This window comes from Coregonus clupeaformis, chromosome 5 (assembly GCF_020615455.1).
Source record: "Coregonus clupeaformis isolate EN_2021a chromosome 5, ASM2061545v1, whole genome shotgun sequence".
NCBI classification, from domain to species: Eukaryota; Metazoa; Chordata; class Actinopteri; order Salmoniformes; family Salmonidae; genus Coregonus; species Coregonus clupeaformis.
In genome coordinates this window covers 19,047,842-19,060,611 of record NC_059196.1, presented here as the reverse complement: position 1 = coordinate 19,060,611, position 12,770 = coordinate 19,047,842, and the positions used below count along the sequence as shown (strand labels likewise).

The 12,770-nt window shown below is 44.3% G+C and overlaps 1 protein-coding gene across 6 annotated transcripts in view; it reads right to left on the bottom strand.

Moving 5' to 3' along the window:
- LOC121561928 (diacylglycerol kinase delta) overlaps positions 1-12,770 on the bottom strand; it is an 85,679-nt gene that overhangs the window by 25,539 nt on the left and 47,370 nt on the right. For 5 of the 6 annotated variants that reach the window (XM_041874369.1, XM_041874353.2, XM_041874360.2 and 2 more), the window contains 13 exons: positions 11,982-12,107; positions 11,607-11,709; positions 10,784-10,946; positions 10,556-10,664; positions 9,478-9,617; positions 8,668-8,752; positions 5,253-5,347; positions 5,024-5,123; positions 4,583-4,844; positions 2,727-2,876; positions 2,329-2,457; positions 1,211-1,307; positions 721-831 (listed from right to left, as the gene is read on the bottom strand). In XM_041874369.1, the coding sequence (XP_041730303.1) occupies positions 721-831; positions 1,211-1,307; positions 2,329-2,457; positions 2,727-2,876; positions 4,583-4,844; positions 5,024-5,123; positions 5,253-5,347; positions 8,668-8,752; positions 9,478-9,617; positions 10,556-10,664; positions 10,784-10,946; positions 11,607-11,709; positions 11,982-12,107 (1,670 nt within the window). The remainder of the gene's footprint in view (positions 1-720; positions 832-1,210; positions 1,308-2,328; positions 2,458-2,726; positions 2,877-4,582; positions 4,845-5,023; positions 5,124-5,252; positions 5,348-8,667; positions 8,753-9,477; positions 9,618-10,555; positions 10,665-10,783; positions 10,947-11,606; positions 11,710-11,981; positions 12,108-12,770) is intronic. The other variant, XM_041874366.2, reaches the window with a different exon arrangement.

Sequence of the window (12,770 nt, the reverse complement as noted above, 5' to 3'; positions counted from 1 at the left end):
AGAACAGTTTAAGCAGCAGGTGAAAGCTAACATGTCGCGGCCACTCACTGCTTTTAGCCGTTGGTCTTTGCGGTTTGCCTGAGCTATAAACAGTCTCTCCAGGATTTGGGGTGATATTTTTGTGATATTTGCAGTAAGAAATGCTTGATTTTGCTGCGGCAATACAGACATTTTGCATGGCAATTTGCGAAGATTTGTGTCCAAATTATCACGGAAATGCACTGACGGGGGACTAATTTCGGACTAATTTTCAACAATTCTACGCATTTCGCCTTGGCTAACGCAGCGTTCTTATGCTCAAACATTATAAGAAAATCAAAGTGGGCCCCAATTGGTGTGCCCTTCTTGCCCGGTCGGAATTCAGTGTTTTTGGAATTTTCGATTCTCCCTGACTGTCTAGGTTTTACATTGGTGATTGTTCTTTCCACAATCTTTCTACATTCTTTCTATGTGGTTTTAGTCTTTTAAGTTTACACTGAAATTGATTTCTGAACTGTTTGGTCTGTTTTACACTGACCCAGACTAGACCCCTTGAGACCCAGACCCAATCTATCAAAACCCAGATTCTGTGTATTGAGACCATGACCAGACCAACACTGTATTTACGTGGTCTCAAGACAAAGACCACGAGATCAAGACTCCATCTCTGCTTATCACCCTATCCAGGACTGGGTCTATCTGGTTTAGTTAGCAGGGGCCTCCGCCTCATTCCTCAGTTACCTGCACTTCTCTGGATGCTCGTCCCGCTTATTGTTGAAGTCCAGTGAGATCTTAGCATCCAGGCCGATCCCAAAGTAGTTGTTCATCACACATTTCTCAGTGTAGCAGTCACTGAAACCAAACACAGTACAAGGTCACTCACGACTCTGGGGCAAGAGGTAGATGATGATGATGATGAGGTTGAGCTTAAAGGAATAGTTCACTTGAAAAGCATGGGGAAAGCAGGGACATGGAAAGAGGAAGGAAGAGATCTTTCCCATGCTTTTTAATACACCACTAGCTAGTTCAATCCGTTTCCACTAGCATTACTCCATGCTCCAAAGACGCTGGCCCAGGAGATTCTGGACGTTGTTTAATAACCAGCTAACAAACCTAAAAACAGTTTGCATGAAATGACAACACCAAAGGTATGTTGAAAATAAGCTAAAACCTAAAAAGTTAACTAACCCTTTATGGGAAGGAGGAGAAAGACTGAAACGTGGACACTCACAAGGTCTCTGGGTCGAAGCTGAAGGAGTCAGCGTTGACCAGCAGTCTGCTGATGACCGAACTGCTGGAGAGGGAGCCAGAGATACCAGCCCTGAGACCTGAACCCACACATAAACACACACACACACACACACACTTAACACATACTGAACACTGACAATTGAGAACAGAGAGAGCAAAATTACATCACAGGAATATAAAGTGTAATAGTGTCAAAAATATAAGTCAATTATTTCCGGTGTACTAGTGCTGAGCGATTAACCGAGATGTCGGTTATTTTTTGGTTTTTAAACAACTAATTGTCCAATGTCAGTTCCATTATTTGATTTCCATTTCATTCTGTTTTTTTCTGTGAGCTCAATGCGTACAATGCGCTGCAGTTTCTCTAGAGATTAATCAGATCATGCCCAAACTGTGCGATATAGTAGGGAGTTGTAGTTTCCAACAGGCCAATGTTCTACATAATTATCACGTTTTCTGCGCTAAACTAACTGCAATGACCATAATCCAATGTGCGCCTACTTGTCCGGTCTGTGTTTCTTTTACAGCCTGCTATGTAAGGGACAGAAGAATGCGGATCAAGAGGGGATACATAGAGAGCAGTTTCTTCGCGAGGTATCTCTACCTGAAAATACATGATCTAAGTAATTGATAGTTGGTATTCAGCAGTCATAAAAGTATGCTTTATTTACTTTAAAGAACTACGAAAATAGTGATTTTATCAGACAGCATAGGCAGCAGCTCTATAGAGGAGATGATGACTTGGAATTAAATAATCATCAAATAAAACAAATGTAATATACACAACAACTGAAATATTTTATGAAAGTAAAGTAATGCGAATAACTGATAGTTATTAAGTGATAAGCAGTAATGGGCAGTCACTACCATCATGGGACTTTTATTAATTGTTTTAGTCTGTGTTGTTACAGCATTTAACACACATAATGCAATCCTGATTTGTTTAAAAAAATAATCGAACCGAAACCGAACCGACCTCAAAAAGCACTAATCGCGCAGCACTACGGTTTACACAAGTATCCAAGGGGGTAGGGGTCGATTTGGGATTGGGGAACTGAAGGCCCTTGGTACAGAGCTGGTGAGAACTTGTGCCCTTACTTGGGTAGAGGATCTTGGTGTTGAGCATCGGCATGTTCTCTCGACTTCCTGTCTGGGCAGGAAGTGACGCAGAGCTGCCCATTGACAGGCTTCCTTTGCTGATGAGCTTTTCACAAGGAGTCTTGGACACTACGGGATCAAGCAGAGACACAGAAAGACATGAGACACTGGGATGTTGATTTAAGGCCCACTCTTTAATTTGAAAAACAACACACATTTAGAAGTGATAATCTTCAAGAATAAATGGGCACGCATCATTAATTAAAATGATCCGTTTTGTCTGGGCCGTCCGTGTGCATTAGGGCACGCAATGAAAAACACTTTAAAAGGTAGTCCTTCCCTGGTTCGGTCTGTTTTCTTACGACCCAGGTTAGGAGACTCAGGGTTCAATGACTGACCTCTGCGGACTGGATGGCTCCTGGTGCTGTTACAGGCGTTCCCACTGTAGGACGACTGCAAAAACAGCTTGTCATGCTCTTCCTCCTCCTCCTCCTCCTCTGCCCCCAGAGAAAACACCTCCTGAGTCTGGGCATTCTGCTCGTCCACCACTGATAGAAGAATGGAGAGGAAGACCGTTCAGCAACAAGAGTAGGTACAGTGCCTTCGGAAAGTATTCAGACCCCTTGGTTTTTCCATATTTTGTTACATTACAGCCTTATTCTAAAATGGATTAAATACAAATTATCAGCAATCTACACACAATACCTCATAATGACAAAGCGAAAACAGGTTAGACATTTTCGCAAATAATAATAATAAAAAACAGAAATACCTTATTTTCATGAGTATTCAGACCCTTTGCTATGAGACTCGAAGTTGAGCTCAGGTGCATCCTGTTTCCATTGATCATCCTTGAGATGTTTTTATAACTTGATTGGAGTCCACCGGTGTTAAATTCAATTGATTGGACATGATTTGGAAAGGCACACACCGGTCTATATAAGGTCCCACAGTTGACAGTGCATGTCAGAGCAAAAACCAAGCCATGAGGTCGAAGGAATTGTCCGTAGAGCTCTGAAACAGGATTGTGTCGAGGCACAGATCTGGGGAAGGGTACGAAAAAATGTCTGCAGCATTGAAGGTCCCCAAGAACACAGTGGCCACCATCATTCTTAAATGGAAGAAGTTTGGAACCACCAAGCCTCTTTCTAGAGCTGTCCACCCGGCCAAACTGAGCAATCAGGGGAGAAGGGCCTAGGTCAGGGAGGTGAAACCGATGGTCACTCTGACAGAGCTCAAGAGTTCCTCTGTGGAGATGGGAGAACCTTCTAGAAGGACAACCATCTCTGTAGCACTCCACCAATCAGGCCTTGTAGAGCGGCCAGACAGAAGCCACTCTTCAGTAAAAGGCACCTAAAGGACTCTCAGACCATGAAAAACAAGATTCTCTGGTCTGATGAAACCAAGATTGAACTCTTTGGCCTGAATGCCAAGCGTCATGTCTGGAGGAAACCTGGCACCTTCCAACAGGACAACGGCCCTAAGGGGGCTTCGGGACAAGTCTCTGAATGTCCTTGAATGGCCCAGCCAGAGCCCGGACTTGAACACCATCAAACATCTAAGGAGAGACCTGAAAATAGCTGTGCAGCAACGCTCCCCATCAAACCTGACAGAGCTTGAGAGGATCTGCAGAGAAGAATGGGAGAAACTCCCCAAATACACGTGCCAAGCTAGTAGCGTCATACCAAAGAAGACTCAATGCTGTAATCGCTGCCGAAGGTTCTTCAACAAAGTACTGAGTAAAGGGTCTGAATACTTATGTAAATGTGATATTTCCGGGAGTTTTTTTTTTATTATAATAAAATCAAAAAAACTGTTTTTGCTTTGTCATTATGGGGTATTGTGTGTAGATTGATGAGGGAAAAAAACAATTTAATCAATTTTAGAATAAGGCTGTAATGTAACAAAATGTGGAAAAAGTGAAGGGGTCTGAATACTTTCCAAAGGCACTGTATGTTGAAAACTTAGAGGAGAGAGGTAAAACCACTCTCTTTTGGATGAGTATAGACAGCAACTATATTATCTCAGGGTCGGGGTACGTCCATTCCATTTCACCTCACTCAATTCAGGAAGTAAACTGAAATTCCAATAACTTTCATACTCTGCAAGTCTGATCTGAGACATGGCTACAAGGAGTCCTGCTCTACTGTGGCAACTGCTTTTCATGGAGGTCTGAATTGGAATTGGAAATTCAGGTTACTTTCTGAATTGACCCCAACAGAACAGAAGTAGCAGTAGGAAGGTAACATCTCACCTTTCTCAGTGTGCTCGATAATCTGCCTGATGGCTTTCTTCAGGCTGTTGGCTCTCAGCATCAGCTGTTCCCTGGGTTTAAAGATGGCTGTCAGGGGCCTGGGGGAGCACGGGGGGCGGGCGGGTGATGGCACAAGAACCTCCTCGCCCTCTTCCTGCTCCTCAGTGATGGTGGGAGGAGGGGCAGGCATCATAGTAGATGCCTGTGCCTCCTCGTTGAGTGTCTTCAGCAGCGAGTCCAGCTTCTCCTTCAGAACCCCACACTGCAACCAATCAACACAGATCGTATTCACTTCATTAGTGCAAACATGGCTGGAGGGATTATCCACCATATTTCCTATACCAATTATTTACATAAAATCAGTGAAGGGATGTGAACAACTGCACACGTTGGGAGGAAGGTGAGATAATTGGTACAAAGCAATGGTTCCTCACAGCTTACCTTTTTGGCCATAGCCTCTGACTCCTCTGAGCTCTCCTTGTTCTTCTCATAGGCCTTCCCCACTCGAGCCACAAAGTCCTTCACTGTTTCACACAGTACCCTACGAACACGCACAACACAGTCAGGGCAACGGAAACCTACTCCTAAATACACTTGCGATAGTGAAGCTGGACATAAGAAACGGTATGGACATAGCAGGTAGGCAGACTGATTGAAGCGACAGACATACTTAGCCGAGGAGATGACCACTGAGTGCTGATCTGAAGTCAGGATCTTGGACAGGTGGGCCGCCACAGAGTCCTCGTAGGTCAGAATATGTTGCACCTGTGGCACAGGTAACAATCAAGGTCGAAAACAGGCTAGTCTTTAGGAAATGTGTCTTCAACTGCACAGCATCACCACATACAGTGCATTCATGGTCAAAACATGTTGATACGACAGTAACTAAAATGGGGAGAAGTCTGACAATCTCTCATGGCTCAAAGTGGAGGAGAGATTGACTTCATCACTAATTGTTTTTGTAAGAAGTGTTGACAAGCTGAATGCACCGAGCCTTCTGTTAAACTCCTAGCACACAGCTCGGACACCCATGCATACACCACAAGACATGCCACCAGAGGTCTCTTCACAATCCCCAAGTCCAGAACAGACTATGGGAGGAGCACAGTACTACATAGAGCCATGACTACATGGAACTCTATTCCACATCAGGTAACTGATGCAAGCTGTATAATCATATTAAAAAAACAGATAAAAATACACTTTATGGAACAGCGGGGACTGTGAAATAGACACACACACACAGGCACAGACACACGCATACGCACACAAATGCTTGGCAGCAGCTTGTTTACAGACAGATTATTTCACTAATAATTCACTGTATCACAATTTCAGTGGGTCAGAAGTCAAGACCTCAGAAAAAAAATTGTAGACCTCCACAAGTCTGGTTCATCCTTGGGAGCAATTTCCAAACGCCTGAAGGTACCACGTTCATCTGTACAAACAATAGGACGCAAGTATAAACACCATGGGACCATGCAGCCGTCATCCCGCTCAGGAAGGAGACACGTTCTGTCTCCTAGAGATGAACGTACTTTGGTGCGAAAAGTGCAAATCAATCCCAGAACAACAGCAAAGGACCTTGTGAAGATGCTGGAGGAAACAGGTACAAAAGTATCTATATCCTCAGTAAAACGAGTCCTATATCGACATAACCTGAAAGGCCACTCAGCAAGGAAGAAGCCACTGCTCCAAAACCGCCATAAAAAAGCCAGACTACGGTTTGCAACTGCACATGGGGACAAAGATTGTACTTTTTGGAGAAATGTCCTATGGTCTGATGAAACAAAAATAGAACTGTTGTTATTGGATATATTGAAGCAACATCTCAAGACATCAGTCAGGAAGTTAAAGCTTGGTCGCAAATGGGTCTTCCAAATGGACAATGACCACAAGCATACTTCCAAAGTTGTGGCAAAATGGCTTAAGGACAACAAAGTCAAGGTGTTGGAGTGGCCATCACAAAGCCCTGACCTCAATCCTATAGAAAATGTGTGGGCAGAACTGAAAAAGTGTGTGCGAGCAAGGAGGCCTACAAACTTGAGTCAGTTACACCAGCTCTGTCAGGAGGAATGGGCCAAAATTCACCCAAATTATTGTGGGAAGCTTGTGGAAGTCTACCTGAAACGTTTGACCCAAGTTAAACAATTTAAAGGCAATGCTACCAAATACTAATTGAGTGTATGTAAACTTCTGACCCACTGGGAATGTGATGAAATAAATAAAAGCTGAAATAAATAATTATCTCTACTATTATTCTGACATTTCACATTCTTAAAATAAAGTGGTGATCCTAACTGACCTAAGACAGGGAATTTTTACTAGGATTAAATGTCAGGAATTGTGAAAAACTGAGTTTAAATGTATTTGGCGAAGATGTATGTAAACTTCCGACTTCAACTGTATATACAACAATGTAAGTCAAACAATATTACAACAACAAACTCATGTGGATAAGCTACAATTTCAGTTCATGGGAGGGGGAGAGTTAGTGTTGTTGGGCAGAGTTAGTTATTTAATAGTTACCTGTTAAAGACACCTGTCCACAGAAGTAATCAATCAATCAGATTCCAAACTCTCCACCATGGCCAAGACCAAAGAGCTCTCCAAGGATGTCAGGGTTAAGATTGTAGACCTACACAAGGCTAGAATGGGCTACAAGACCATCGCCAAGCAGCTTGGTGAGAAGGTGACAACAGTTGGTGCGATTATTCGCAAATGGAAGAAACACAAAAGAACTGTCAATCTCCCTCGGCCTGGGGCTCCATGCAAGATCTCACCTCGTGGAGTTGCAATGATCATGAGAACGGTGAGGAATCAGCCCAGAACTACACGGGAGGATCTTGTCAATGATCTCAAGGAAGCTGGGACCATAGTCACCAAGAAAACAATTGGTAACACACTACGCCGTGAAGGACTGAAATCCTGCAGCGCCCGCAAGGTCCCCCTGCTCAATAATAATAAATAATAATATGCCATTTAGCAGACGCTTTTATCCAAAGCGACTTACAGTCATGCGTGCATACATTTTTTTTGTGTATGGGTGGTCCCGGGGATCGAACCCACTACCTTGGCGTTATAAGCGCCGTGCTCTACCAGCTGAGCTCAAGAAAGCACATATACAGGCCCGTCTGAAGTTTGCCAATGAACATCTGAATGATTCAGAGGAGAACTGGTTGAAAGTGTTGTGGTCAGATGAGACCAAAATCGAGCTCTTTGGCATCAACTCAACTCGCCGTGTTTGGAGGAGGAGGAATGCTGCCTATGACCCCAAGAACACCATCCCCACCGTCAAACATGGAGGTGGAAACATTATGCTTTGGGGGTGTTTTTCTGCTAAGGGGACAGGACAACTTCACCGCATCAAAGGGACGATGGACGGCACCATGTACCGTCAAATCTTGGGTGAGATCCTCCTTCCCTCAGCCAGGGCATTGAAAATGGGTCGTGGATGGGTATTCCAGCATGACAATGACCCAAAACACATGGCCAAGGCAACAAAGGAGTGGCTCAAGAAGAAGCACATTAAGGTCCTGGAATGGCCAAGCCAGTCTCCAGACCTTAATCCCATAGAAAATCTGTGAAGGTCAGGCTCGAAATGTCAGGCTCGAAACCTTAATGACTTGGAGAAGATCTGCAAAGAGGAGTGGGACAAAATCCCTCCTGAGATGTGTGCAAACCTGGTGGCCAACTACAAGAAATGTCTGACCTCTTTGATTGCCAACAAGGGTTTTGCCACCAAGTACTAAGTCATGTTTTGCAGAGGGGTCAAATACTTATTTCCCTCATTAAAATGCAAATCAATTCATAAAATTTTTGACATGCGTTTTTCTGGATTTTTTTGTTGTTATTCCGTCTCTCACTGTTCAAATAAACCTACCATTAAAATTATAGACTGATCATGTCTTTGTCAGTGGGCAAACGTACAAAATCAGCAGGGGATCAAATACTTTTTTCCCTCACTGTATATCTGAAGACAAGTGTCTAATGACTCCATAAATGGCATGTAACTGCAATTGTACTCTAATTCAATTAAAATTATCAGGATGTGTATGACAGGAATGTATGTAATTGACAGGTACCTCAGAGTCATCGCTGCAATCCTCCGTCACCATGGAGCTGGAATGTTGCCGCGGGAACTTCGTCTCGTACACCATAATACTCCACCTGGGCACAAAATAAAAACAATGGATAGTTTACGGGCTGGGAGTTTTTTCTTCCTGACCTGACCAGGAGAAACTCCTTTGAGTAATGATAGCTGGCTTAAAGCTACAATATGTAACTTTTTGGGCGACCCGACCAAATTCACATAAATAATTGAGTTATAGATCTGTCATTCTCATTGAAAGCAAGTCTAAGAAGCAGTAGATCTGTTCTATGTGCTCTATTTCTATGTTTCCCGTTCTTAAGTTTAGTTTTTTCGTCTTTTATTTTCGGTTTTGTACACAAGCTTCAAACAGCTTAAAATACAATATTTCTGGTTATGGGAAACATATTTCACAGCGGTTTCGATAGTACAATGATTCTCTACACAATTACTGCTTGTTTTGTCACATAAACTGAAATTGGGCCAACTGTTAGAATTTTAACAACCAGGAAATGGTGGAGCGATTTCTGCATATGGTTCCTTTAATGGTGTCTTTTTAACAGTTAGTTACCTGCTCTTCCTCCCTCTTCATCCCTCTCTCACCTGTCAAGCATCTTGGTGATTATTTCCCTCACCCCCTGTTCTCTCTCCTCCTCCCTAAGTCTCTTTTTCTTTCACTCCTCACCGTCCTCCTCCCTCTCCCTCACCTACCTGTCGAGCATCTCGGTGCTGGCTCTCTACAACTTCTCCCCCCTCTACCTCCTCCCTCCCTCTCTCTGTCCTCCTCCCTCCCTCCCTCTCTTACCTGTCAAGCATCTTGGTGCTGGCCCTCTCAAGCTTCTCCAGTATTTGAGGCAGCTGTGTGTCGTCGTCGCAGGCCGAGCCCCAGCCCAGGACACGGGCGAGGTCATTTCCTGTCCCCAGGGGCAGAACACCCAGCTGGCACTGCAACACAACAAGTTATTTATCCTGTTACAACTGACCCCTGTTACATTTAGCCCTGTTCTCCCCCATTTAATCCTAATTCAGAAAACATGAATACAGCTCACTTATACAAAATCTTTGATTAGTAACTCCTACCATTTTGTTTTTGTCATAGAAATGCATATTGATGGTTATAGTTATTATCTATTGAATGGTGAAATTACCTACTCATTCATTGACAAATTATGCTGTTTTGATGGTTTCAGCTTGATTTTTCACATGTATTACATGCTCTAGGATGTTGCAAAAGTCATCTCCTCATTAAACGACAAATGATACTGTTTTGATAAGAGTTATTTTATGACAGGTATTTTAAGTTGATGGTGTTAGTGCATTTTGAAAGAGAAAAGTGTTGTTTTGGCAAACACAATTGAGTTTAGTGGGATTTGGTAACTGTTTTGCAAAAGTGAACCCTGTTTCGAGCAAAGAGTTCGTGTAATCGAGAAAAACGAATACATGTGAACAGAGTCCGGAAAGCCAGGACTTCACTACCTCACAACCAGCAGAGGGCAGTGTCTGTTTGTTTATCTGTCCATCTATCTAATAGAGGCAGGCAGTGTGACAAAACGGTATCTTTGTTACTAGATTGTTGAAAGAGGAACAAGGGAAACATGAGAGCGGCTGGCTGGCTGGCACAGTAGCCAGAGCTGCCTGCTAGGCTCAGGGCTTGCTTAGGGATGATGGGAGCGTAGCCAAAGCTCTTTCTCAATTCGTCTTTTCTCGAGTTCTCTCCTCGCCTCCTTCCCAAAACCCATTGGATGAGAAAGTCTGATGTCCAAGAACGTGAGTAATCAAGGAAACACGAATTGAGAAAGAGCCCAAGATTCAGTGGTTGTAGCCCAACTGATGGAAGTTTATTTTCAGCTCAGTGCAGATGAAGGGGGGGTGTGTGAACTTGCCTGTTTGTGGAGCGTCAGAGTGTCGATCTCAGAGAGGACCCAGCCCACGCTGCCGTCACCCCCACACACTAGGATCCGGAACGTGTCGAACTTCTGAAAGAGCCGCAAACTAGGAGAGATACAGAAGAGAGAGCCCTCTAAGACAAGCAGCAATACACACAGTGCCGTCGGAAACACACACAGCATGTAAGACGCATGCACGTATGCACGCACACAGGGCAGACTCACCCGAGGTGCGGCCCCCCGTTCATGAGGTCAAAGACTTGGGCGGGGTTGAGCAGCTGTTTAAAGCGCCGCAGGAACTTGATGCCCTGGTTGTCTCCGCTTTTACTGTTGACGAACACCAGGAGAGGGCTGGTGCAGGAGGGCGGGCAGGTGGCCTTCCAGAACCCTGAGGACCAATGACAGGCAGATGAGGAACAATGAAAAACAGTAACAGACAGATGAGGACCAATGACAGGCAGATGAGGACCAATGACAGGCACATAGAGGGCCACAGACAGGAACAGCATCCAACCCCTGTTGCCAGGAGAGTAAACAAGGTCCGGAGTCAGGAGCTTTAACCGCTATACCAGACTCTGGCACACACCTGAACTTCTAGGGTCGGTTTCCCGGACACAGATTAATGGAGAATCTCCATTGAGCATGCTTTTTAGTCCAGGAATAGGCTTAATCTGTGTCTGGGAAACCAGCCCCTAACATCTAATAAGAAAGAGCGTATAAAACAAAACAAAAAATGCTACGTTAACATTCCCAAAATGTCCAGGTTTTGCTTAAAAAATTGTTGGAAAATTCTGAATTTTGTGCTTATTACCTTATAATTCCGAGAGTCTTCCAACTGGGATTTCTGGAAAACCTGGGAATTTTGGGAAAGTTTTGAATTTCGCAACCCTAGGCCTAATGAACACTCCCTGGCCGGTCACGCAGACATCCCTATGTGTCCTGTTCACCCACAAACACAGGTGTAAAGTGAAGTTGCCCCTGATCTTGGGTCAGTTTAGCACTTTCCCCAATAATAGTTAAGGTTAGGATTGGGGGAGGGAAAGCTCACCGTCTGAGTCGATGCTGTTGAGGGCTGTGGGGGGGATGACCGACACCTTACACTGCCCCAAAGGACACTTAGTGGATAGCTGCTCCTTACACACCATGTGCACCTGGACATAAACATGCATGCACGCATGCGCGCACACACACACAAACACACACTCTATTTTTAGTCACACTACACAGAGCATTACGACAAGTATGTAGAGTCAACAACCTGATAAGTACAATGGCCTAGTGACTGTTGTGAATGTGTCATGAATCAGTGCATGCAGAAATAAAAAATACATGACTACTGTATTGTGGCTGCTGAAAAGTATAGTAATGCAGTTTGCACTTATCCCTCAAAAACATACCCAAATACGCACGCACGCAGACTCACCATGGCCTTGCACCAGAGGCAGCGCCAATCCTGCAGTCGGAGCACACTGCCACACGTCTTGTCACACACTGTACACTTAGCACTGACCGGCAGGTTGCCCTCCAGCCACTGGTGAGGCAAAGAGATCTACAGTGAGGGAGAAGTTACTGTTATTTTCAGTAAGTATTTATTTCTGTCATCATTGCCTTGCAAACACTATGTGGTTACACTTTTCATGCCAATAAAGCCTTTAGAATTGAATTGAGAGACAGAGCGAGAGAGTGGGTTAGAGAGGGAGGAAGGGAGGGAGGGAGAAAGAGGGCAGGAGAGAAAGAGGGAGAGAGAGAGGGGAACCATCCTTTGCCCATAGACAACAAATTGCACTAAAGGGAAGCCGGATGTGGAGGTCCTGGGCTGGCGTGGTTACATGTGGTCTGCGGTTGTGAGGCCGGTTGGACATACTGCCAAATTCTCTAAAGCGAACTTGGAGGCAGCTTATGACAGAGAAATTAACATTAAATTATTTGGCAAAAGCTCTGGTGGACATTCCTGCAGTCAGCATGCCAATTGCACGCTCCCTCAAAACTTGAGACATCTGTGGCATTGTGTTGTGTGACCAAACTGCACATTTTAGAGTGGCCTTTTATAGTTCCCAGCACAAGGTGCACCTGTGTAATGATCATGCTGTTTAATCAGCTTCTTGATATGCCACACCTGTCAGGTGGATAGATTATATTTGCAAAGGAGAAATGCTCACTAACAGGGACGTAAACAAATTTGTGGCAAAGATTTAAATACGTTTTTTGTGCG